The 27,959-nt window shown below is 38.3% G+C and overlaps 1 protein-coding gene across 1 annotated transcript; it reads right to left on the bottom strand.

Moving 5' to 3' along the window:
- Positions 1-88: 88 nt before the first annotated feature.
- Positions 89-27,020, bottom strand: LOC104586557 (protein STICHEL-like 4). Its single transcript, XM_010243829.3, has 8 exons — positions 26,744-27,020; positions 23,841-26,605; positions 21,322-21,541; positions 9,608-10,165; positions 8,396-9,053; positions 7,150-7,213; positions 4,896-4,981; positions 89-1,644 (listed from the first exon to the last, which is right to left on the bottom strand). Exons 2-8 carry the CDS (start codon positions 25,908-25,910, stop codon positions 1,638-1,640), a joined length of 3,663 nt encoding a protein of 1,220 aa, XP_010242131.1. The 5' UTR covers positions 25,911-26,605; positions 26,744-27,020; the 3' UTR covers positions 89-1,637.
- Positions 27,021-27,959: the final 939 nt, after the last annotated feature.

The following is a 27,959-nucleotide window of genomic DNA, read 5'->3' as shown; positions in this document are numbered from 1 at the left end:
GAGAAGGAATAACGAATATATGAACATTACGGACGGAAAGGTCACTGTATCCTGATATATTTCAGCTTTGATCTCGCCATTCAAAACCAAAAGGTTCTACTTTCTTCTCCTAATGTTCAAGTATTGGTTCTGATTGTCAAGAATTTTGTCTTGATTAAGTTAATTTTATGTCGTTACTTTCCAAACTGAAACCGGCCTTGAGAAAATGTTATTGACTGATCTAGAGTCTTCTTCTCTGACTATTACAAACACGCCTTAGTCAAGGTATTGATAACTACTTTCCCGCCTGGAAACCAAATAATCCCCTCCTTGGGATCTGTGGCCTCCAAAATTCACACCATATACTTGGACAATTCGGGTTTACAATAAATGTCTGGACTAATTTCAGAATGGAGTATGGTCTACAGTAGGTTATGATCTAGAAATAAGAACTCAAATCTGGATGCACATGCACTCTACATAGCTAAGAAACAAGAAATCCGCTAATTTCCAATATCAAATCTTCCCTAAGAAAGATTTTCAATAGATGTTGTAGAAAATTACAACAAATTAAATGGTTGACCATCATTCTATCGTATGCCATTATTTTGTCAATCTGATCATGTTTGTTTTTCAGGTATTAGAAATGTCTTCAGAAGGCCAAATTCAGAGGTGGCTCTATGCATGTAAAACTAGTCTAGATTTATACCGAGGTGCCTATGCTTTTTTTATCAGTTCCGAGGATCCTGCGCCTTCTGCATGGAAACCAGAGTCAAAGACAGTCTCCCTTTAGGTTTTCATGCCACCAATAATACAAGGAGTTGTTGTCATAAAGGCTCAGTTTGCACTGGTGTAATTGTGTAAATGCAACCTCCAGATCTGCTACCCACAAATTGATCCCATAGAACACCACCAGTGTATTAGGAACATCTCCCCATGAATGACAAGGGAGTTCCAATGCATTACTGTAATTACTCTTGGGTAGGGATGTGGGAACAACTTGCGGATAGCAGATCCGAGCCCATAAATGCATGGGGCTGAGTGTAAATTCAGGCTTACTTTTGCTTTAGATTTGACTGTTTATTTGGTTGACTTGTGAGAAGCAAAATTGGAAGCAGTCCTATATGAAAGAAAATGGAAATGAGTGGAGTGAGATAGGAAGCAAGATGATGTATGTCCCTACTTTATATAAGAGAGAACTGAGGTAGGAGGAAGGTGGTGCAAATTTTGCATTAGTTTTTAGAATGCAAATTTTGCATTACCAGTGAGTGCGAATGAGAAAAAAAATACAGCTAAACAGCAGATGCAAAATTGAAGGGAGTTCAAAATTTGTATCTAATTCAGATTTGCACTCCAAACAATCAAAGGCCAAAGGAGTGTTGCTTGTTTCATTTTGGGTTTGAGGTGCGGTAATTTCCTTTTATCAATGGAGTTCGACTATTGCAAATTCAGTAGATGGGAATAGCTTTTTAGATGCCTATGATGGTATTCTGAATTGAACTGTTTCTTGTTTTCACCCCCGTTTTCTTGATTCTTTTCCTTACCCGTTGTTTATGCTCACCGATAAAAGAATGACTAATGCAGATGGATGCTAATGTTGAAGCCCAAAAAGATGAAGAAAATTGCCCTGGTGATTTCAGTGCCATGCTTGTTGCATTTTAACTCCTGAAGATCAAGAAAAAAATAAAAAAGATAACATCTTTCTAGAAGGGCAGTTTTATATTACATTTGTGTGTATCTTATAAACTAAAGGGGTGTTGAACATGGTTGGTCAAAAACAACTACCACATCAGCAAAAACAATATAATTTTGCCGATGTGGCAGTTGCTTTTGTATTCAAAAACAAAACCCATCATGTTATTGAACACCCCCTCCCTATGACACTTTTCCGCATAAAATAAGCTTCTAATTATTATCACTAGAAATCATAGTTCATAAAGAAGTGACCAATTACATTAATTACAAAACATATGTCTCAAGAAAAAGATATCAGAGTTATAACACCTGTGGGAAAGGTATCAGAGTTTCTAATTATTATGAGACTTCACCAAGGCTTAGTACGTGGCCCTTATTTATTTGCACTAATCATGGATAAATTGACTAAACATATTCAGAAGGAGGTCTAGTGGTATTCGTTGTACAGAATACCTTAAAAACAAAATGTTTCAAAATAAGTAGAGGACTGAACAGAATATATGCAATGTCAAATAAATTAACAATAATAATGAGTGGAAATCAGGGTACACTTGGGATTGTAGACCAAGAGATATTTTAGTGTAACCTCTTCTGTTACCTTGGTTGAGTAATCCATAACAAGAGATTTAGGAGGATGTCACTGTTAGAATTAGAGCAGAATGGGCAAAATTGAAGGTGCATCTCAACTCTTGTGTGATAGGAGAATACTACCTAGGGTAAAAGGAACATTTTATAAAATAGTTATAAGGCCAGTAGTATTGCATGGAGTAGAGTGCTGGACAGTCAAGAAACAACATGAACAGAAAATGGGTGTGGCAGAAATGTGAATGTTGAGATCAATGAGTAGGAAAACTAGAAAACATAGGATAAGAAATGAGCCTATTTGAAGGAACCTAGGAGTATCTAACCTAACAAAAAGAGGTATCTAGGCATAGCTCCAATACAATAAGTGATTTGGGTACATGCAGAGAAGACCATCTAAAGCAACAGTAAAAACTAAAAAGTAATCTATTACAAGTTTAAGGGGCTATAAGATCTAAAGGGTAGAGAAGACCATCTAAAGCAACAGTAAAAACTAAAAAGTAATCTGTTACAAGTTTAAGGGGCTATAAGATCTAAAGGGTAGACCAAAATGGACATTTGTTGAAATATAGTGAGAAATGATTTAAGGGCTCATAATTTAATGACAGATATGGCATTGAACAGCATAGAGTGGTAAAACAAGATTCATGTAGCCAACCCCATATAGTTAGGACAAGATTTAGATGATGATGTAATTACAACTCAATAGTCCAAAGTTCCCTTTGCCGTAGCCTGGCTTTTGTGAGAGGAACAAATTTTAAGCACTTTAGAACATTTATTGTAAAAAAATAAAAAAAAAAAGGTAGGGGATAGATTCAGAACCACACTATACTATTGGAAATCCATGTGACAGCTTTTAAGAATGTTGGATTTTGGATTTTGTCACTCTGTTTGGGGATGGAATCAATATATATAACCTTGGCCTTTCTGGGTTCTATTATTATACAAGGAAATATACTTGAGAGGTGCCTCTTTGAATGTAATCCATATGAGGTTTTCCCCTTCCTACTACAATACATATTAATACAATACAATATCTTACAACACTAATCCAAAAGACTAGGAAAAGGTCGAGATTTCGTCCACAGTTTTAATGTGTAACTACAGTTTGCACAAAATTGTGAATGCTTAACACTATGAGCACCGGGATAATTATCAGCTAGATTATTTGGTTTCCATGCATATAAAATGCATAATTGATTTTGGTTTTCATAGTGAAAGGAAAGAATTTGGTGTTTATTCTTTTACTGAAACCTGAACGTTCTTGGAAGCTCAGCTCCTATTCAAATTTAATTTAATAAGTGTTCATAAAATATTAAGATATTAAAAAAAAAAACTTAAGAAGTCACCCTGAAACTTCTGTGTTTGGGAGATGGTGGCTCAATTATGCTTTTGTTCCTTCTTAAATCTATCCCTATTTTCGCTAAAAAAAAATCTATCCCTATTTTCTCTACTCTGTTCTTTTTTGAAACTTCTGTGCTTTGCTATTTCTCAAAGTCCATTTTTAGGGGAGGTTAGGCACCTTATCCATAAAAAAAGAAAATATCTCACTATTATTGGATGAACCACTTATAATTCTAAGATATCCAAACCAAAACCCTTCAGAAGAGAAGTTTAGGGTGAGAATAGCATGAACTTTTAACACTAGAAAAACAATGTAAAAGAAAACCATTTCTGAAAGCATGATTCAACCATGAACCTCCAGCGTTAGAAAAGGAATGCTACAAATTATGTGTTAATGGAAATAAAGCAAAATATGCACAACGACAAAGATTTGTAAGATTGCTGCATTGAACCATATAGATTAGCTCTTGAAAAGTTTGACTAAGGGATACTTTTTTTTATTGGAAACGGTTTGGCTAAGGGATACATCGGTAGACATCTTTCTGCAGCATATGTTTATTGGGTGTTTCTCCCCACCCCCCTCCCTCCCACTTAAGGAAATAGGATTTTGTATCTTTGAAACAGAAAACTAATTTAATAAGAAACAAGTTGGAAGTTATTTTGAATGACAGGAGGCCTAGAAATATCCAAAAATTACACTCGACCAAGGATACCCTTTCATATTCATATGATATACCAAAATCATATCATGCAATTAAAGTGCATCTCTCTAAATATTGAACATTAAGATGATGCCTTATGGAGTATAGAGCATCTCATCATTTTTCTTGCTCACATAAAAAATCCTCTTTATTTTCCTGTCTTAAGTCTCAAATGGGTATTAATTACATATAACAATAAAAAAACTAGGTATAAGTACATGTAGAAAATGTGGTTTTTTGTGACAGTAGAAAATCTATTGTAGGGTTATTGTTATCATTTTAACTGTTTTAGTTAAATGGTCAAAATATTTAGAGAAATGTTGTAATTACAAACCGAAAAAAGGAAGAGAAAGAAAACAGAAAAGAGAAACACTTATGAAAAATAATCTGAGAACTTATTAGAAAATACTACACAATTTCATCTCCCATGCCTACATTTCTGGTCATGTAACAAATAACTTTATTAAAAGGACCAGACGGCTACATTTGACTTTATAAAGCATGAGCATGAATTAATACATCTACTGCACTGCATTAATGCAGAGAAGCCTTTACAGCAATCACACAACTTTCTTGTAAAATTGAATAAATTACCTCGATTTGGTAGAGAGGCATCTAGAGCATGGGAAGAGCTTAAGTAATGAACGTGACCTCCTTGTCCTCACCTTCAAACGTGAAAGCTGCAAAGTATTGACATCGCTTGAGAACAAAATAAATATATATATCACATGAAACTGCTCATCAGTTAAATATATATCGTGCTGAACATTTCATCTATTTTCTATCATGTTTCATGTCTAAAACTACATCACTATATCTTAGCAAAGCAAGCCATAATAGTGAATTATGGTAACTTAAAATACTGTCCAGTTGTCCAGCTAGTGGTTATCTTAAGCCATAATAGTGAACTATGGTACTACTGGTATGGCAGTACCAATCATAATAGTAAAGAGAGTAACATATAAGCTGTTCAGACAGAACTAGTGAAACGTTTACTCCTTAAAGTTAAAAGACAAGGAACCTTAAAGCAGGAGCATCCACAGAAAAGGACAGCTGCTTAGGAGTCTGTACTCACCTTTTTCTGGATGGACTTGGGAATGCAAGTGGATCAGATCGGATTCGAATAACGGTATATCCAAATACGATCCAACAGTACAAACAGCAGATCCGATTGGATATCACAAACACAGATTCGAATTTGAATCTGTTAATAACGTCAGATATCCAAATATGATCCAATCCGATTTAATTTCTAAAAATTTTTTAAAATGTAACAGTTTATATAAAGAAAAAATAAAAAATATATATAAGTATTTTCTTCAACTATTTTTAAGAGTCTGTACTCACCTTTTCTGGATGGACTTGGGAATGCAAGTGGATCAGATCGGATTCGAATAACGGTATATCCAAATCCAATCCAACAGTACAAACAGCAGATCCGATTGGATATCACAAACACAGATTCGAATTTGAATCTGTTAATAATGTCAGATATCCGAATATGATCCAACCCGATTTAATTTATAAAAATTTTTAAAAATGTAACAGTTTATATAAAGAAAAAAAAATATATATATAAGTATTTTCTTCAACTATTTTCATCATATGTATACATTTGTTTTTATAAAAATAAATAAATAATATAAAAATACAAAAATGCAATATAAACATATTTATAAATAAATAACATATATATCGGATCAGATCTTTTCGGATCAGATAGGGGGGGCTGATTCGAATTCAATCGAATCCATTATCCAATCCAAAAATCTGATAAGGGTATATCCAAATCCGGCAAAATAGGATCGGATTTCGGATCATGATCCAATCCATTTGCACCCCTAGATGGACTGTTTTATTTTCTGCATGGGTCCCTGGTGAAATAGGGGACTAATTAGCATTTTTTAGTAAAGGCAGCGCAGTGCACGACAGCACAAGGCTCCCACCAATGCATGGTCTGGGGAGGGACAGATGTAGGCAGCCTTGCCACTGCACACACAGGCTGTTTCCAAGATATGAACCCTGGTCACCCAGGTTGCAATGGATGAATTGAGCAACCCAACTGTTGCACCAAGGTCCACCCCCTTAATTAGCATTTCTTAGTCCAGGACATTATTTTTATTGTACAATAGAAGCTTCTATTATTCTTCAAAAAGAAAAACATTTTTCCCTTAAGGAAATTGTATGCAATGAGAATTTTATTCAAAAAGAAGGAAAGAAAGATCTCTAGCAAATTTTGAGCATTACCTGTCAAAAATTACGGAAATCCCCTTCTAAGTTGATATTCGTTTTGAACAAAACAAACTGAAGATTCAGATTCAACAAAGGTTGTACAGCCCAAATAGTTGAAACTAGGCAGTGATGCCTATATATATATATATATATATATAGGCATAACAATTTGATTCTGGATCACCAAGCAAAAAAAAAAAAAAGGGTCGTCTCCTGCCAATTCTGTAAACTCCCTCAGCTCAATTAAGCTTGATTTAGCTACAAAAATCCTCTCCAGCCTTCCAATCTGTCTTGTCTCATATCCTCTATTTCATGATAATGCAATATATCATATCCAGTGAATTCCATAAAATCAGCTTGGACTGAGGCAGTATACATTTTAAAAAATCGCTTCAGAAAAGGTTATATGCATGTTCCTAACCAGATGAAGCCTCCTTTACGCCGAGAATACAAGCAAAACTTGAAGACAAGTGAATTTCATTCATGGAAAAACAGAAATATACAAGCAAGAAGGATCCCAAGACAAGAAACAGTTGCTCAAAATCTTAGAGCATCCAATGGTTCAGGACAATTTCACACCTAACAGATATATACAATTATACCATAGAAGCATTACCTTCCCTCGAGTTGCTCTACATGCTTTCCAGCAAAGCAAGCTTCTTGACCTAGGTTCCAATCTCCTGTAAAGTTAGGAAAATCAGATGCAAGTTTAGATTTAATGGAGATTATGTTGAATACTAAAACACAAAGAATTCAAATGCAATTCTAAAGAATACACAGTTTTTTTTTTTTTTCTGAGAGCATGACCCCTTAAATGATGATCATCAATTCTGCTATCTCATGAATTTAGATTCATCCCATCATACCATATGAGAATGCTCCTTGTCATGGCATGAAAACAGTTCAAAAACCAAATAATTTTTCAGACACAATTATGTAATTCAAATATGTTCTGTAAAATACCACCTTCCATAAAATTAAAAGAATGAGTACCAACAAAAATACACGGAAAAAAACAACATAGAAACACACAAGGTGAGCTCAACATTTTAGAGTTGCTTCCTACAAAACTCACAGCCATGATGTCCTTCGCTAGTGTATGGGTTGTAAAGTAAAAAAAAGGGGAGAGAGAGAGAGAAAGAGAAGGAAGAAGGGAAAACTAAAACTGAAACTCCAGACAGCTAGTCAGCTACAGTTATAGCTTACTCAAAAATACCATTTCTCATATCTTTTGTTATTAACAATTGTTATTTCTGTCCATTAAAAAATAAAATAAGACACATGGAAGTATTCTGGATGATACATGGACAGTATATATTTAGCGGATTGATAATGTAACAGTAGCTAATTTATCTAGCCAACAACAAGGTTCATTTAAAACAAAAAATTATCTCAAAGAATATGGTATTCACCATTATTTTTCAGAAATTACTTTTGCAGGTTAAAATTCTTGAGAAATAACAAATTTTCCAAATAACAAGGTAGGTGCAACCAAAGTTACAACAGTGCCCCCATGGATAGGGTCATATTTCTCAAAGCACAATGTGACTCCACTCCTCGTTGACAAGAGAAAGGATCTGATTCAAATCATGCTCTCTAAATCTCTAATATCCATAATCCTATACCAGAGGGAATGACATACAAAATGGTTTATCAGAGATGGCATAACAGCCTTAATTTCATTGTATAGTTTTGTCTACAAAATATTGGAGCTAAAGCCTTTGGCCTGCAAATATTATTTATTTATCTTTTGACAAGTAATGGCCTGCAAATATTATTGTCATATTTTAGCTCAGACAACAAGCATAAAAATATAGCAAACAAAATAATCCTGGAAATAACAATGGCATAGCACTACGTACAAATTCTCTTGTTCAAGCTTTTCAGCAATAGACATTGCCTTGCGTCTAGACCATCCACTTCGTTGAGTACATCCTTCTGCCTGTTGAATTACATGTGCAAGGGACACCTTGCTTCTAACTAAGCTCTGACTCTGAGATTGTTCTCCAAATTTCCTTCTTTGTGAACCCAAAGTAGATTTCTGATGTGCATATTCTGTTTGTCCTACCAAAGTACTTCCAAAATTTCTTTCACCATACTGTCCATTATTATCTGTATGCTCAATTTTCTTGGTTTCCCTAGGAGAAGCAACTAGTTCAACAATTTCACTCGTTGCCATATCAAGGGAAGGGAGTAGTAGTTTGTTTTGACTAGAACCAACTCCTTTGACAACTCTGTCCTTTAAAATCTTTCTACCGTTGTTGTCATTTCCGGTTTTTGGCATCCTGTCATTGGATACAGAATCTGGCTTTGTCATCATCTGAGAGGAACCATCCTTGGATGCTGGTAAGATAAGAGGAACTTGAAGCCCCGCTCTTGCATCTTTCCTTGATTCACATCTGATTTCCAGTATCAGTGGGGATCCAAGAGTAGCTTCAAATGCTTGTAAGATATACCCTCTGAACTTTTCTGCCTTGGATTTAGTCAGAGGTGAGCTGAATATCAGCTGCACAGTTGGAGCTGTAAGAAAAATTAATCATTCAATCAATCAGAAGCCCTTAACATAACTAAAACAGTAGTAGTACATGTTAATAAATATGAAAGTTACATTTAGTTGAATCAGGGAATAAAAGTAAGAGGAAAGACACTAGGTCTCATATCAGTTACTAAAACCATTGACTGGTTCAGTCATAATGGATCACATTGAAGGAATGAAGTAGAGTGCTTAAAGCAAGCAGTTTCATGCAAATAATTCGTACCAAAAGAATCACAAAGCCAAAATTCTCCCAATTGCCAAATGACTTGATGTACAAGTTAAGCAACTGGTTTACCAGATCCCAATCCCAAGCCCAATTTTTACATATATTGGGTTATGCCATACATTGAGCCTAATCGATGGATTAAATATTTCTTTTTGAAGGACTAAATAATCCAACATATGCAAGAACAATGTAAGTATTGATGCTCTTTTTTCTTGATAAGCAGCACAAAGTTCATTAAATTAAAACCTCATAGAATTAATGTTGAAAGGAGCCAATGATAATAATGAATCTGAATATAAACAAGAGAATTACCTGCACCAAAACTGACTGAAACCAGCTTAGCTTCTTGGCACATGAATTGTTTCAGAGCATTATTTTGAATTTTCTCAAGCACTGCTAACCATATTTCATCAATTGTCTTGCGGCCTTTCCCTGAAGCATGCTCTTCACTTACCCTACCAAAGTCCATAGACAATGCAGATATGCACTGTGGACTTCTCCCAGCATATCTCTTTCCACCTGTACCATAACCTTTAGTCTTGGCACTGTTGCAAATAGCATCATCAGCACTTCCACCATGGTTGTCTAACCTAATATTTGAAGACAAACCTCTATCATTGTTAGGAATCTCAGCATTCTCAATATTACCATTCCTTGCCAAATCTCTCCCAGCAGTATTGTTTAGGGCCAAGGGACTATGGTTAAAACTAGTTTCAGCAGAACTAGGTAACATATACTGTTGGTCAGGAGCAAGTTGAAGCAATGCAGCTGTTAACCATGTTAATTTGTCATTTGACATTCTCAGTTGTTTTTCAGCCTCAGATAATGTTTTCAGAGCTTGACGCAGCTTTTCCATGTCTTCTTTTGATACTGAAATTGACACATCATATTCCATCAGTGAGTCGGAAGGAGAAGAGACAAGAAACAGTGATTGTGTTGGACTTTAAAAACCAAGAAGACCCATAAATCAAGCGACCTAAGAGTTGTTATTGCAACAGAAAGAGAGAAAAGAAAGACACTTGAAAACCATTTTTAGATCTCTTAGTTCATCATCAACATCCAAGCTCATGGTCCACAATATTGACGAGATTTGGCAAATTTCTCCAAAATTTCCCCCATTTTACTATGTGGTGATACATAATTTTCCAAGAATCTTCCTTCCCTAACATCTCTGTTATTTTGACGATATTTCGGCAATATTTCAGATTTCATTGATAGATTATATATTTAAGGTTTCAAATTTTAGAATATTATTATAAATTTTCAATTTTTTCATTAAAATCATCATAATTTTTTAAAAATCTTTTTTCTAAAAGAACAATTAGGGATTCAATGATTAGATGATTGGCTTGCTATTTTAATAATGATTAATAAGTCACTATAATTCAAAGGGAAAAGATAAAAGGCACACAAGTACAAAAGAGGATTATCGATCTAATCAAAACATATAGTAACAAAAAGACAAACCTCAAAATGGCAAGTAAATGGAACTATGGTGCCTAAGTTGGTAAGTTCTCTAGCTAATTATTGCAAAGACTAGGGATCAAATTTTTTCTCAAAAAAAAAAAAAAAAAAGACTAGGGATCAAATTCCATTGCCTCCAAGGTTGGGGAGGTTATGGGTATGGGGGGGACCGGCTACCCCACCCTCCTGTTGTGTAGCACGAAGCCAAAAAAAAGTACAGTTGGTTGCAAAATATCGAAACAAGAAGGCAAGTAAAAGGCATGCATAGGGAACAGAAGATAGCTAAAAGGAGAAAGAAAGATAACTTTTTCATAAAGGTGAATGAAATTTCAGGGTACAAGTAACCTTCTTTAACGATGGAGGAGGAGAAGAACTTCGTGGAGGCAAATCGATGGAGAAAGTACCTCAAGGTGGAGGTGAAGAACTTTCTGTTAGAAGAACTAAGAATCAGAGGACAGATTAGCTTGAAAATCAGGGAAGATAAGCAGGCCACGGTGATGTTGGTAGGACTGAAAGTGGTGGAGTGGCTCACAGATTTTGTAGCCGCAGCGAGTACAGAAGGAAAGGATAGGTGCTGGAAAGAATTCCTAACAGAGATGGGAAGGAGGTATGTGGTGGAATGCAGGAAAAACAGAATGGTGAGAACTATATTCCATGGGCCAAGTCGGTAGAAGTTTTTCTTAAGGCAAAGAGAAAAGTGAAGCATGTGAAAGAAGATAAACCACCGGCTGACTCTCCAGGGTTTGATGATTGGGAACAGGAGGATGCTCAAATCATGACATGGCTATGGAACAATATGGAACCCAAAATAAGTGCCAACTTCAGCTAAGGACATATGGGAACATGCCAAGAAGCTGTATATCAGCTCTATCAGGAGTACTTTGGTCTGCAACAAGGAAATAAAACTCAATGTCTATCATTCTCTCACTCCAGATGTTAAGGTTCAGCAACAACAGAGGGAACAACTAGATGTCACAAGGTTCTTAGTGGGGTTGAAATTAGAGTATGAACCAGTTAGGGCCCAAATATTGGGGGGCTCTACCCTTCCTACACTTGAGGAAGTGTTTGCTCGGCTTCGCAGGATTTCTTTGGAACAGACAGAGAATCCCACACAGTCTGATAGATCAACTTTTGTGACAGCCAGAGGAGGTGGACGTGGTACGAAAGGGGGAGGACATGCCTCTCGAGGAGGTCGTGGTGGTTCCATATTTGGCCGTGGTGGTGGTCGTGACTCAGGGGGAGGCCGTGGCAAAGAAAAAGGCAGCTCTACAAGGAAGTGTACCTACTATGGCAGGGAAGGACATTCGGTAAATTTCTGTTATGATCTCTATGGCCGCCCTCCCTCTAAATGGGCCAATCATGCTGTTGCTGGTGGGGTTGATGTCAGTGATAATCAACAGGCAGACCTAACTCCTTCCACATCTACATCTATTTCTGGAAGGGAGATGGTGAGTATACCGCGTAATGAGTATGAGCGGTTCTTTCAGTCCACTTCACAGCACACTACTACTACTCTTGCCCACTCAGGTATAGCTTGCCTGTCATCTAAAACCTCTCCTTGGATTATTGACTCTGGAGCCTCTGATCACATGACCGGGACTCCAGGTGTGTTCTCTTCTCTCTCTGAAACTTCCACATCTCAAACTGTTACCCTTGCCAATGGTTCCTCCTCTCCCATCTGTGGTGTTGGCAATGTTGATATGGCTTCTCTTTCTTTATCATCTGTTCTATATGTCCCTAAGTTTCCATTCAATCTTATGTCTGTTAGTAAATTAACCAAGACTCTTAACTGTTTTGTTACTTTTTTCCCTTCCTCTTGTGTTTTTTAGGATCTCAGGACGGGGAAGAAGATTGGTGGGGGGCATGAAGCTGGTGGATTGTATTATCTTGACGGTGGTGGATCGTCAATTGCACTTCAGACTTCACTCACTCCTCTACAGTAGCATTGTCGACTGGAACATCCTTCTCTCAAGGCACTCAAGATACTAGTTCTGTCTTTGAGTCATTTGTCAGTGTTACAGTGTGAGTCGTGTCAGTTTGGGAAATATCGTCGTGTTTCCTTCAGTCCTAGAATTGAAAGTCATATGTTGAGTCCTTTTGCTTTGGTTCATTCAGATGTTTGGGGCCCGATCAAAAGAGTCTTATAATGGTTACAAGTATTTTGTCACTTTTATTGATGATTGTTCAAGAATGACATGGATTTATTTAATGAAAGAAATGAGTGAATTATTTTCCATTCTTCAAAAATTCCATGTTGAAATACGTACACAATTTGGTGTTCCAATCAAAGTTCTTCGTTCAGATAATGGTCGTGAATATTTTCTTACTTCCTTTCAACAGTATTTAGAACAGCATGGCATCATTCATCAAACATCATGTGCATCCACTCCTCAACAAAATGGGGTGGCTGAACGGAAGAACCGTCATCTCCTTGAAACGGCTCGGTCTATTCTTCATCATATGAGTGTTCCTAAACGGTTTTGGAGTGATGATGTACTTACTGCGTGTTTCCTCATTAATCGGATGCCTTCCTTTATTCTTCATGGTCGGTCTCCCTTCTCTATCTTGTTCCCAACCTTGTCTCTCTTTCCATTAACACCTCGTATCTTTGGCTGTGTGTGCTTTGTTCACAATCTGAGTCCTGGAATAGACAAGTTGGATGCACGCTCCATTAAGTGTGTCTTTCTTGGCTACTCTCGGACTCAAAAAGGGTACAAGTGTTACAATCCCATTACTCGGAAGTGCTATGTCTGTCCTGATGTCACCTTTTTTGAGTCTGTTCCCTTCTTCTCAGGAACTGAAGCATCTTCGTCTCCACCTTTACTTCCTCTTCCTCTTCCGGTCAGTGATCCCGTTCCGGGTGTTCCTATTGGAGTTGACTCGTCACCTCATCCAGTGCAGATCCCTACTGAACGACCACCAATTCGGCAAGTGTATACACGTCGAACGACACCAACCCCTCCTCCAGCTTCTACCTTGTCCGCGGATCCTATCGCTGCTCCTGTTGCTGAACCCTCAGGACTTGATCTACCCATTGCCTTACGGAAAGGTAAACATAGTTCTACTCTCCATTCCATTTCCAATTTTGTTTCAGTATCTCGCCTTTCCGCCTCACATCGCTAGTTTGTTTCACTATTGTCATCTATTTCCATACCTAACAATGTCCAAGAGGCTCTTAGTTCACCTGGGTGGAGGCAGGCAATGGAGGAGGAACTCTTTGCTCTTCAGCATACTCACACATGGGAGCTCACTACTCTTCCTCCCAGTAAGCATGTTGTGGGTTGTAAATGGGTGTATACTGTTAAATACTTGCCAGATGGTAGTGTGGAGCGTCTGAAAGCCAGACTTGTTGCTAAAGGTTATTCACAGTTGTATGGAGTGGACTATATGGAGACCTTCTCTGCAGTGGCTAAGATTAGCTCTGTCCATGTGTTAATTTCCCTGGCAGTTATGTATGATTGGCCCCTATTCCAACTTGACATAAAAAATGCCTTCCTTCATGGTGACCTTATAGAGGAGGTATATATGGAGCAACCACCTGGGTTTGTTGCTCAGGGGGAGGCTGGTAAGGTATTGGCCCCTATTTCAACTTGACATAAAAAATGCCTTCCTTCATGGTGACCTTATAGAGGAGGTATATATGGAGCAACCACCTGGGTTTGTTGCTCAGGGGGAGGCTGGTAAGGTGTGCAGACTGAAAAAGGAAATTTATGGGTTGAAACAATCGCCTCATGCTTGGTTCGGGAAGTTTAGTGAAGTGGTGAAGAATTTTGGAATGAAACAATGCCAGGTTGATCACTCAGTGTTCAGCTATGACTCAGAAGCTGGAAAGATTTTATTAGTGGTCTATGTGGATGATATTGTCATAACTGGCAGTGACAAATTGGGGATCGACAAACTAAAGGTCTTTCTGCAAAATCATTTTCAAACAAAAGACCTTGGGACATTGAAGTATTTCTTGGGTATAGAAGTTGCTAGATCAAGACAAGGTGTAAACCTGTGCCAAAGAAAATATGTTCTCGATCTATTGGATGAAACAGGACTGTTAGGTGCAAAACCGACTGAGACTCCTTTGAAACCAAATGTTAAGTTGAGCAGTGATACAGGGGAAATATTTGATGATCCTAGAAGGTAAGACGACTAGTGGGGAAGCTGAACTATTTGACTATCACGAGACCAGACATCTCCTTTGCAGTCAGTGTGGTGAGCCAATTTATGCAGAACCCTCATATATCTCACTGGGATGCAGTTCTAAGAATTGTAAGATATCTTAAGGGAGCTCCGGGCCGTGGGTTATTGTATAAACCAGGAGAAAAACTTGAAGTAGTTGGGTACACGGATGCAAATTGGGCGGGCTCTGTGTTTGATAGAAGATCTACTACAGGTTACTACACATTTCTTGGAGGAAATCTTGTGACGTGGAAGAGTAAAAAGCAGACGGTTGTGGCTAGAAGCAGTGCTGAAGCCGAGTACAGAGCCATGGCACACACTACATGTGAATTAGTGTGGTTGAGGAATCTCCTACAAGAAATCGGGTTCCACATGGATAAACCTATGAAGTTGTACTGTGACAATCAAGTTGCGCTCCATATCTCATCCAACCCTGTTTTTCATGAGAGAACAAAGCACATAGAGATTGATTGCCACTTTGTGAAGGAGAAGGTTCTTACTGGAGAGATAAGCACAGAACATGTAGGCTCAGGTGATCAGTGGGCAGATTTGTTTACAAAAGCCTTAAGCTCAGGGAGAGTGAACTATATATGTAACAAGCTGGGATTATATGACATATATTCTCCAGCTTGAGGGGGAGTGTTAGAGTTAGCCGAATAAGGGTAGATTAATCAACTTACCTGGTTAAGTTATGAGCTTATGTGGCAGTCTTATTAGAGGTTCTCTGTCCCATACTTAAGTAGGGGCAGTTTAGTCCTTGTACATTTAATTAGAGCCTAATCACTATTAAGAGGTCGATTGATAGGGTTTAGCTATCAGGTTCGACAGTTCTTTCATCTTCTTCTTCTTCTCCTCTTCTTCTCCTTACTGGTTCGGACTACTGTAGCAACAGTAGAAACACGAGGTTTATGGGAGAGCCCTTGGTGTCTCGGGGGGATTTCAATGTAATTAGGTTTTGTAATGAATCAAATAATCCCCAAAGAACAGTCACAACCAGTATGAAAAAGTTTAATGAATTCATTAATATTTGTGGGTTAAAGGAGTTGCCCCTCTCACAAGCCAATTTTACTTGGTCTAATTTCCAAGAAAACTCTCTTTGCTCGAAATTAGATAGATTCCTCTTTAATGAAGAGTGAGAGAACCATTGGAGGAACCTGATGGCTAGAGCCTTACCCATAGTCACTTCTGATCACTGCCCTATCCAATTAAGTCCTGAAACACTAGCCCTTGGTCCACGACCATTTAGATTTGAGAATATGTGGTTGACTCACCCGGATTTTGTGCACTTGATTAGGGAGTGGTGGAGAGAAGAGGTAAGAGGAGTAAAGTGGAAGGGAGTGAGATTCCACAAAAATCTGAAAGGGTTGAGATCCAAAATCAAGGAATGGAACAGGGAACACTCTAGGAGGATAGAGGAGCAAAAAAGTAATTTGGTGTCTAGGATTGAGGAATTAGATTCCAAAGAAGCCCAAAGGATAATGAGTGAACAAGAAAGGACCTTGAGAAGAAATTTAAAGAAGGATTTGGAAGAGATTCTTCTGAGAGAGGAAATTTCCTGGAGGCAAAAGTCAAGACATAGATGGATTAAGGAAGGGGATGGAAATACAAATATCTTCCATGCAGTGGCTAATGGGAAGAGAAGGAAAATTTTCGTGGCCAAGTTAGAGGTAAATGGGGAGGAAATCACAAATCAAGATGAGATAGCAAGAATGTTTGTGGATCACTTCAAATCAATCTATAGAAGACCATTGAATAGTAGGCCAATATTGGATGATTTGGAGTGGAATAGGTTATCTGAAGAACAAGTAAATTGGTTAGAGAGGGATTTCAGTGAAGAAGAGATCAGACAGGTGATATTCTCAATGGATAGATCCAAAGCACCTGGCCCAGATGGCTTCACAATGTCTTTCTATCAGGACTGTTGGGATGTGGTAAAAGAAGATCTTATTAGGGTGTTTCAGGAGTTTGCAGACAAAAAAAGGGTAAGCCCTGGAGTGAATGCCACTTTCTTAGCCCTAATCCCTAAAAAGATAGATGCGAAGGACCCTAAGGAGTATAGGCCAATTAGTCTAGTTACAAGCATCTATAAAATTCTGGCTAAAGTGTTGTCATTAAGAATTTGAGTAGTACTACCCTCCATCATTAGTCAAGCACAAGGTGCCTTTGTGCAAGGAAGGCAAATAATAGATCAGATCCTAATACCAAATGAGTGTGTGGAGGACATGAGAAAGTCGGGGAATCAAGGTTTTGTAAGTTAGACTTAGAGAAGGCTTATGATCTTGTGGATTGGAGTTTTTACTAGAGGTCCTTGGGTGTTGTGGTTTTGGAGATATGGTGCAATTAGGTAAGGGGTTGTATTAGTTCCTGTCATTATTCAGTCTTAATGAATGGGGTGGTCAAAGATTTTTTCCCTGCTTGTAGAGGCCTCAGACAAGGTGACCCACTCTCCCTGTTTCTTTTCACCTTAGTTGCAGATGTTTTCGGTAGATTAATCTCTAGGGCATATAGGGAAGAGGAAGTGAGTGGCTGGAAGATAGGAAGGAACAATATTAGGGTAACCCACCTACAGTTTGTTGATGATATCATAATATTCTATGAAGGGGGTGATAGACAAAAAGTGAGGAATCTCAGAGCATTAATACAACACTTTAAGGAGGTATCAAATTTGAGAATAAACCTAGAGAAGAGTTGTGTGGTAGGTGTTAACATGAATGAGGGGATTATCCAATCTGTGGCTGATTGTTTAGGTTGTTCCGTCGCTACTTGGCCATTGCAGTACTTAGGTCTCCCTCTAGGAGCTAACCCAAAAGAGAGTAGTTTCTGGACCCCAGTGTTGGAAAAGCTTGAGAAAAGATTAACTTCTTAGAAAAAGAACCATATCTCTATAGGGGGTTGAGTGACTTTATTGAGAGCTACCCTAGCAAACCTACAGGTCTATTTCCTCTTTGTTTTTAGGATTCCTAATAGGGAAGCTAAGAAGTTGGAGAGATTAATGAGAAATTTCCTTTGGGAGCCAAGAGAGGAAAAGAAAGACCACCTAATTAATTGGGAAATAGTTTGTAGAAGTAAAGAGGAAGGTGGTTTGGGACTAGGAAGGTTAACTCTCAAGAATAAAGCTCTCTTAGGAAAGCGGTTGTGGAGATGGCCTAGAGAAAGGGAGAGGTTGTGGCACGAAGTAATAGCTAGCATACATGGTAGACTGGAAAATGGATGGGATGCAGGTGTATCACGTCAAGCTACGTTGGCTTCCCCGTGGAAAGCAATCCAAAGTATCCTCCCTCAGTTTCTCAACTTTGTCAGGTATGATATCAATTCTGGTACCTCTGTTTTATTTTGGGAAGACATTTGGGTGGGTAATGTTTGCCCTTAAGGACCAGTTTCCGTATCTCTATTCTATTTCCCTTTACAAGCAAAAAATTGTCTCTCATTTTCTCCCTTCTCCTGTTTCACCCCCTCTTTAAGTTGGGACCTTGGCTTCCGAAGAGGCTTGAGGGATGATGAACTTAACAGTGTTTCAGATCTGTTGTTCCTTCTTGGCCATGTCTTTTTGAACCCCCTTAGTTTGGATGTAAGATTATGGTCCCCTCACCCAAAACGTTACTTCACCTGTGCTTCCTTTTTTAAATCCCTTTGCTCTTCCCAGGGACAGTGGGGCTTTCCAACCAAGGAGATTTGGCCTAAACTGGTTCCACCTAAAGTTATTATTTTCTGTTGGGAGGTGTTTTATAGAAAGATTAATACCCTGGACTGCTTGCAGAGGAAAAGGCCTTCTTTGTGTTTGTCCCCTAACTGGTGTGTACTTTGCGGGGCTAGTGGTGAGGATTGCTCTCACTTACTTGTATCTTGCTCTTTTTCTAGTGCTATTTGGAGTTGGATTTTCTCTTTGTTTGTGTGCAGGTGGAATCTGACCACAAATTTAAGTCAGTTGTTCAATCCCTCCTTTTTTGTGTGGCCTACAAAAAGAGGAAAAATAATGTGGCGATGTATTAGAGCAGCCACCTTGTGGACAATCTGGGAAGAAAGGAATGCAAGGGTTTTTAAGGAGGAGGAAAGAAGCTCTCAAGCTGTTGAGGAATGTATCTTAACTAGGGCCATCCATTGGTTAAGAACTATGGACTTATTTCATACATTCTCCTTTGATGATTTTTGGAGAAATTGGATAGTGGTGGCTAACAGTCATGCAAGGAAGGACAGGAAATCTGTAGTGTGGATGCCTCCACCTGAAGGATGGGCAAAACTGAATTTTGATGGAAGTAGCCAAGGAAACCCAAGTCCATCGGAGATAGGAGGGGTGCTAAGAGATAATGAAAGCAAAATATTAGCATTGTTTTCAGGCCCCGTGGGAATAGGAGACTCCAATAGAGCTGAGATATTAGCGGTGGTGCAAGGTATTCAAACTGCAGAACAATTAGGAGTTCAGCACTTGGTAGTTGAAGGGGACTCTGAGATTGTTGTGGGATGGCTCAAAGAACCAGCTTCAGCTATGTGGCGACAAAGAGATACATTAAGGAAAGTCAACTGGATCACAAGAAACATGACTGTTACCTTTCTTTGGGTGGGAAGATCAGCAAATTCCTTAGCGGATGGGTTAGCTAAGCAAGGGGCTTCAAGGGAACATTTATTTTGGGCTGCTTTGTAATGCTAGTTCTGGTTCATTCTGGTCAATTCTGTTTTTAAGTTGATGTAATACTTGTTAGAAGAGGTAACAATTCATGCCTCCTCTTGGGTCTACTGTATTGTCTCATATTTCTGATTTAATAAATCATACTCATTTATCAAAAAAAAAAACAGAAGATAGCTAAAATACTAAAAGGGAGACTGGTTAAAGATACCTATTTAAGTCTCTCAATCTTCTCTTATCTGATTTATATAGCTCATTGCAATGGTTTTTAAAGCCTTAAATGTGTGGTTATACTTCTTCCAATGGTTTCTTGAAGGTTATTAGTTAATTCCATATTTACAGAAAATTTCCATAATTTTATAAATTTTCAAGTACCTTAACAAAATTAGAAAAATATCCTTGATATTTCCCCATCTCTGCATGATAAAATGTCCATCGATATCAAATTTGCAAATATGGGGTCAGCATTTTTCAGATTTATTACTTTTTTTAAGCACCTTCAACATATATTCTTTTATTTTGTCTTGTGTTTTTTTCTACTGTTTTCCTACTTTTTCTTCTTGTGCCATCAAACCTATGACCATGTTTCCATGAAGGATATTTTTTTTTTTTCATGGGATCGATCGTATTCAAGCAGAATTCTATAAAGTAATATATGCAAAGTCCTCAGTCACTGTCCATTCAGATCAGATAGATTCCTTGGGAGAAGAATTCTACTCCAAGGCTTAGACAAATTAGTGGTGGATAAGACTTTCTTCTATAGTTACAGACCCTTGCCTTTTTTAGCTGCACGGTTGGTCTTCTATCAATATTTTGTGTATTTTTGTACCTTTTTTGGTAATGGTGTATTATTGTACCTCATGTATTCAATTTTTGTCATGCAGAACAAATATAAGTTATTTATATTTTTTCTTTTTTTTCTTTTCCTTTTCCTTTTTTTTTTTTTTGAGAAAGTAACTTGTGCATTCATCAATAGGGATGAATTCCCAAGTATACAATGACTGTACAAAGGACACAGCAGGCTCCTAATACAAAAAATAAAAGGGAACCAGTTTCATCTCAGCCCAGCATACACTCCTTTGCAAAAAAGAAAACTAAAATGGAAATTCCCAAACAACTTGGTCATGGATACCCAACAAAAAGAAGGCCAGTTTCCTTCCTCACAATCTTATCAAGGTTTGCATGGGAACCTTTTTGGACGAAGGTAAATTATATAGCTACCTTTGTCTAATATGTGAAGAGTTACAACAAATCAAAATAAAATTTAAAATTAATACTAATAGTGGTTAATTGTAGTTAGAGAAATGCCTAGAATCATGAGCTTTGTCCATTATAAATAAGATTTTTTTTGTACAGTGACAGATCATTGCCTTTTTCTCTTTTGGATGTGGGAAGGGTTGTCTGTCCACACTTTGTGTATTTGTGTATGTTTTCTCATCTATTCAATTTTTGTCATAACAAATTATATAAATAATATAGTTACCTTTATCCAAAAAAAAAAAAGTAATGTCTGCAGAGTTGCAGCAATTCAAAACAAAAATTGAAATTAATACTGGTAATGATGAGTTGTAGTAAGACATGCTAACATAATGGGCCTTATCTATCATAGAGCCCCCTTAGGACAAAATGTAAACAGGATTTTTTTTAAACTACAAGGAGCTATATTACTTCTTGTACTTATTGTGAATTATGGGCTGTGTGACAGCTCACCTAATTAAGTCTGTCACCAGTCAAAAAGCACCAGAGTATAGTAAAAACTTCTTGGACTCACATGTTTGTCGCCGGAAAAATTTTCTCCTTAGCCTTTCTTTGGTGAATACATAGCTTCCTGCTAGGATGTCAGTTATTATAGTTGCAAGTTGTGACATTAATGCTAATGGCTCCACACCAGCTTCCATAATCTCTCTTAGATTCTTCACAGTGTTGACAGTGTCTGCAGATAATGCCAAATCAAGTAGGTCTACCAGTTTCTCATCAGATATCAATCCAACCTGGAAAAGTTAGAAGTCATGAAGTTTTAAGCAGTTTCGTATGTGACAATAGAGAAGTTAAGTGTACTTAGTTTTCTCCTATAAAGCAATTATAAATTTGAACTTGATCAAGGAAAAGGTATTTTAAAATTTTATGTCGTTACATAAAATATCTATGTTCACAGCATGATTACCCCCCGGTTTAAAAAATGAAAACAAGGGAAAAAGCAATAGAGCCACCCTAGAAGGCCTGAAAGAGATGAGCAGGGAAGATGCAGATAAATGAATTTAGCCTTTTCTTGCTATTCATGCTGCCCTAGAAGGCCTGAAAGAGATTGGTAGGGAAGATGTAGATAAATAAATTATTTTATTATGCATGTAATTGTCCTTTTCTTTTCTTCTGGTCAATGGTTGAGCTGTGTCTTAATTCCTGCTTACCATTCTCTAGAAGAATTAACAACAAAAGAAAGTCAGGAAAGCATTTATTGAAAGGTCTGGGTTTTTCTTATTAAAACTAAAAGGTCTACATAAGGAGGGATTAACTTCAAATTATTTTAATTGTAAATCTGAGTGATTTTCATAATAGATACTTAACCAAGATTTAAAAAATCACCAGAATAGAAACTCAATGGAATAGAGTCAGCAATGAACAAGAATAACAGGAGAGTCAATAGCATCCAATCACCTTTAGTTACTAGCTTCTCCCATGGAAAAGTCAAATAAAGAAGAGACTACAATAGAGAAATAAGAAACAAAAAAGAAAATGACACAACCACTGACATTAGGGATTCTTTTGCAACATGACTACAAGTTGCAGAAGTAACCCATAGGACAATAGGACATATCCCAATACTAAATTTTGTCCTCCTACAACTGCTAACTTGACTCGTGACATGTAGTGAGGAAGACACAAGATGATGAAAATAGATAACCAATAGAATTTCACAAAACTCATCTGCAAATACCCAAACAACAGTTGACCCATTTACCACCTTACATAAGATGAAAACAACAATAAAATAAATACAAAGACAAGCTAATGACAAGAATTAAATACAGAAGTAAATAATAACTGCTAAAAGGGAAAAGGGCAGTCCCCACTTAAAGCTCATATACCATACTAAGTAATCTAATTTTGGATGCCTACCTCTCCAACTTCAAACTGTTTCTTTATTTGGAAAGAATCTTCATGAGAATACTTGCAATGCCCTTCAGAAAAGGTCCCAAATCTTATCATTCCCCCCATGTTTGCATGCGGAAGAGGGGGAGGGAATCAATCACTCATCTTCTTTTTCATTACTATGAGACCAGGAAACAATGGTACTTTTTCCTGGGCTTTTGGGGCTATTGAATGGCTTTCCTGGGGTGGGAGTGGTGGAAATCCTTTTGCAATGGAAGTTGCTTGTGTTGGACACCAGGTGTCACATTTGTTGGAAATATCATCCATGTCATTATGTCGGAGACTTGGGAAGAAAGGAAAATTGCAGGAGATAAATTCAATGGCTGATGGGTTAGCAAAGACAGATGTACATAGGGTTGGACTGTATAGTGATAGATCTCTGCCGATATAATTTTTTAGGACGGCTCTTTTGCTTATGATTTTTCATTGTACATCATTTTATATACTTTTTTGCCTTTCGATTTAATATATAATCACAGTTACATTTCTCAACAAAAAAAGGCCTCACTTTACCATATGGTTATATCCCTGCTAATTAATTGACCATGGATGGTAAGTGAGGCCTTTTTTGTTGAGAAATATAACTGTGAGTATATATAAAATTCAACTCTGAGAACAACAATATAATGTATATGAACCTTTTTTTTCAATCAATGTAACTTCTATCAAGTCTAGGATGGAAAGGTTACAGATTTCAGTTTTTTATTTCTTTTGATTTCACCAAATAAATAAATTCCTCTATTTTCTTCCCTTTTTTTCTATGTTGTTTTCCTTGGTTGTTATTTTTCTTTCCTTTTTTTTTCGTACATTGGTGTGTAAAGATTGGGGAGTACCAGCAGAAGTGAAAGTCTAAATAAATAAATAAAGCGATCAAATGGAGGACAACACATTTGAAGAATATATACCACATACATTTAGGAATCAAAATATAATACTAGATCCAAAGTTGCAGATTTCTTAAAATTAAATTAGTTCTATGTACAATGAATATTGAAACCTTTGACATGACACAAAATATGACGACTTTAGTGTGATCAGAAACAGGACATCATTAACTATACAATTAGTATTTTCTGTCATATGGAATGTCCAAAAATGATAATGGAAGCTTAGGTGGGTAAAAAGGTCAGGAAAACTTACAAGCTCCTGAACCAAAGGAACTGATATTCTCTGCCCAAGCAAGCTCAATTGCTCAAGAGTCATCTCAGCATCCCTTAGAGATCCATCTGACCGTGATGCAATAAGTTTTAGTGCATCTTTATCAATTTCTAGATCTTCTTTTGTTGCAATACACTGCAAAGCATAGATTATATCTGCATCCTTCAACTTTGGGAAAAAGAATTTCTGGCATCTGGACATGATCATATGAGGCAAATTGTCAAGACTCGTACTAACAAGAATAAAAACCATTCTTCTAGGTGCTCGATCAATGACCTTCGAAATGGCACTCCAAGAATCATGGGGCAAATTATCACAATCATCAAAAATGAACACTCTATACTGAAAAGGTAGTTGGGATATAATCATATTGTCAAGTAAATCCATGACACTCTCAAAGTCAACATTACTGACTGGACCAACTTCCCTGACATTTCGACTTTTTCCCAGATCATGTGCAATGCATGAACTGCAGACACCACAAGGTTTGGGATTTTCTGGAGATTGGCAGTTTAAAGCTCTAGCAAAAATGCGAGCGCATGAGGTTTTTCCAGTGCCATGAGGACCATAAAACACATAAAGCAACCCAACTTTTCTTTTTATAACAGCATTTGAAAGAGCCTGAGCTACCAAGTTCTGTCCCACCAGATCCTTGAAGGTCCTTGGCATGTATTTCTGTGTTAGACTTTGATGTCTAGCATGGAGGTTCCCTCTAGGTTTGAGCTGACCACCGGATCTAGCCTCAGAAGCAAGGTCAGAGTCTACATCACGCTTCAATGCATGATCAGCAAAAATCCCAAGCTCTCCTGAATAGTCACGCACCCAAGCAGCATTTTCAGTACTTTCCTGAGACCCTGATGGCTCAACTAGCAGAGGAAGTGCCTCAGCATCAGATTTAGTAGATGAGCCTGAGTGATCAGATGCCAGAGGCATACCTGAAGAATCTCTTCCTTGGAAAACAGGACCTCCTTTCCTTAACCTTGAGTCAGATAGCCCACAAGATAAACTCCTTCCAGCCATGTCCAAGAATGTTTTACCTCTATGGTGAATTCTTGACCAATTCCAAGGAATTCCACACCCATTTCTTGGAGCTTGTGTAACTTCGAACTGGGGATCCTGTTCCTCTCCTTCCTCCACCTGAAACCTAGGCTGTGTTGAACCTTGGGCTAATGTATTAGATGCCACAGATAATTCATTTTGTGCTCCAATATCTCTCAAGCCAATAGTGGCTCGAGGCCTCCTCACATTTCGAAACTTGCGCTTTTTCACCTTATTCAATCCATTGCGATGATTATAAATACTTGTTTCTGGCTTGTCACTGGCGTTTTCCTGTCTAGTACGTCTTCCACGACGATGGATGTGAGATGATTCCACATCATCACTATCAAGTGGAAATTCATTCAGCTGTTCTGAGAGAGTCTTAAGGTGAACATCTTGACCATATCTTCCCTTCTGTGAACCCTTTCTAGTTTTACCTTCTACATTCCCGGGAACAAAACCACTAACCATATTGTGACTATCTTGTAAAGGCTCCTCAGTGCCAACTGAAATATCACTTCTCCGATTTCTTCTACTAGAGTCCTCTCCCTTAATCCCTCTGGAATCTCTGGCCCTACCCATACTACTGCGATCACTGGAAACTGCTCCCCCATCATTGCCCCTGGCTAGTTCAGCAGCAGCAACTTTTGATGTTGCTACACTGGCGATAGGTGGGGAGCTTCCTGATAGCCTACTACCTTCCCTCCGACGTTCACTGCCGACGGACCTTCTTCCTTCGCGCACACCAGCCTCCTTTTCAAATTTCTTAGACAATGAATCAATGACAGAAGGAGAATGCCATGAAGGAGGACTAGTGGAAGGATCTCTGAGAGATCTTGACCTCTGAAGGACAATAAGATCCCTCATAAGTAACCTTTCAGCCAAGATGGGGCTCTGCCTGTGCATGTGGTTCTTCAAATGAATACAATTCGTCAAATGGACGTGATTGCGAAGGTGATCACTAATAGCACCGTTCTCATCTTTGAGAAATCCACTGCGAACAGCTCTGGTCATGATCAGAACACAAACAGGTCCCGCAGCAGAGAAGTTGGTGGATCAACAGAGTTTGTAAAAGAAAAATCAAGCATTTTTGGTTTGCCAAGCGTCGAAATCCTTCTCAATCACGACAACACATAAACAAGTAATGATGCTCAACACATCCCACTTGTAGTATCTTCACCAATACTATTATGAATTCCAACTTGATACCTACCCTCGAGCAACTAGAGCTCCTGCCAGACGAACTCATGATGGAACTTTAAAAGCAACCATTTAGTGTTCATCAATAACTATTGCATAAACGTACGGATACAAAAATTCGAAGTTGGTAGCTATGAACTCAACTCCTACTTTCCCTAAAAGCATCATCAGTAGCCAAAAAACCGAATTCCTCAAATATAACGTCGGTGACTGGACCAAGCTTCAGAAAACTTGAAAAGAAGAAGAAGAAGAAATATCTAAACTTCAATACAAATGCAAAAATATATATGTATTACTTCCACCACGAAGCCGGAAACCTCCAAACTCAACTAAAAAACAGAGATCTCTGCAACAGACATTCTTCATGCAACTCCTATTAGTAAAGAAAAAGTACAACGAACCAGCTTTTCAGATCTCTGCAACAACCTGAACCTCCAGCTCTCTTTTCCTCAGGCCTCAGTCTCGCTTTCCGTCTTCAACAACCTAAGACAAATAAAACTTCACCGTCTCTGCAGATTCAAAGAGAAGAAACAACAGAAATACTTGAATTCAATCGAACCAAAGATATCGAAATTAATGTAAATAAAGAAAACGGAAGCAGAAAAGACAGAGCCAAAAAAGAAAAGAGAAAAAGACAGCGAACTCACCTGAAACGAAAGCAATGGATCCGTTTATATCCTCGGTTGCGCTTATTCGGCCGGATCTCAATGCATGTTCACATGCAGTTCACGAGAAATTTCTTCCGAAGAAACGATAGAGACCTCGAGAGAGAAAGAGAGTAATGGAGATCTGGTCCTGAATCCTGACAGAAAGAGCTTGGAACAGGCTACTGGTTTCAGCTGGAAGCCTCGCAAAATGAGGGCTTTTCTGAGCAACCGAAAAACTGGGGCCTCCCTTTTATATATATTTTTCGTGTCCGACTGTCCGAGAGGCGAGAACTGGGTCCTCCTCCGGTCCTCCCCTACCCCTATCCGTTCCGTTGGTCGTTCTGTTGGGATTCGGCCTTCGGGAGTGGAATTCAAGAAGTGGGCCCGGCCCATCTTGGGGCCATAACTCCTCCCGGCTCCCATCCTCCGTTCCGTTGGTGGTCGTTCAGTTGGGGTTGGGGAATGGACGTGGGCCCGGCCCACATTGGGGCCACAGGTCCACAAGTGGACGGTCAAGATTGTGAGACTGTGAGAGAGAGTATGAGTGTGCACGTAATAATTGTTGGCTGAAGCAATGGTGTCTCCTACTGTCCCCTTACACCTTACAGTAGCCATCAATGTCGCACTCACGTGCGCATTCAGGCCCATGAATGACATTTGATTGCTTTGATCTGAACTGAAAGCTATGAAGCTATAATGATCCCATGCCTCACGCAGTATTTTATATAAATATGGGTAACACTCACTGAGGTGGGGCCCTTCAAGCGGGCATAGGATCAATTGTGGATTGAGTGGGACCCTGACGAGATGAAGAGGTGCATGCCCAAATGATAAGGATTAGCAAAGGAGCAAGGGGAAACCCTTTTGAGACTGGAGTCCGGACAAGGACAAGATTCCAGTGGGAAGCATTCAAGTGGGTTGTCGGATACTAACTGGATTGTTGTTGATTTGATTGATCCACTTAGGGTCCATTTGGATCACAATCATTCTACATTCTCCACCACAGTTGAGGGGGGTGGGGTGAGCATGGGACAGCCGCAAAGGGCTCCTGCTGCTCCTGACCTCCATCGTCTTTACCCACGTTACAGTCTTCTCTGCTCCTTTTCATTAAGGTCTCACAGCCCAATAAACCACCAAAATGATAAACAAAAGGGACTCTCTTTTCTAGGCATTGTTTGGATAAAAGTTTTGAGGCTCCCATGATTAGTGCAAGTAA

The sequence above is a fragment of the Nelumbo nucifera genome, chromosome 3, assembly GCF_055504915.1.
Source record: "Nelumbo nucifera cultivar China Antique chromosome 3, China Antique-T2T, whole genome shotgun sequence".
In the NCBI taxonomy this organism is placed as follows: Eukaryota; Viridiplantae; Streptophyta; class Magnoliopsida; order Proteales; family Nelumbonaceae; genus Nelumbo; species Nelumbo nucifera.
The sequence above is the reverse complement of the archived record's forward strand: the minus strand, read 5'-3'. Positions and strand labels throughout refer to the sequence as shown.

Bases quoted from the DNA above. Each gene is read 5' to 3' on its own strand.
- LOC104586557 (XM_010243829.3), bottom strand. From the start codon at position 25,910: ATGACCAGAGCTGTTCGCAGTGGATTTCTCAAAGATGAGAACGGTGCT. The intron at 7,214-8,395 runs GTACGTAGTGCT...CTAACTTTACAG, and splicing joins AAGCTTGAACAAGAGAATTT to GAGATTGGAACCTAGGTCAA. The intron at 4,982-7,149 runs GTAATGCTTCTA...AATACTTTGCAG, and splicing joins GTAGAGCAACTCGAGGGAAG to CTTTCACGTTTGAAGGTGAG.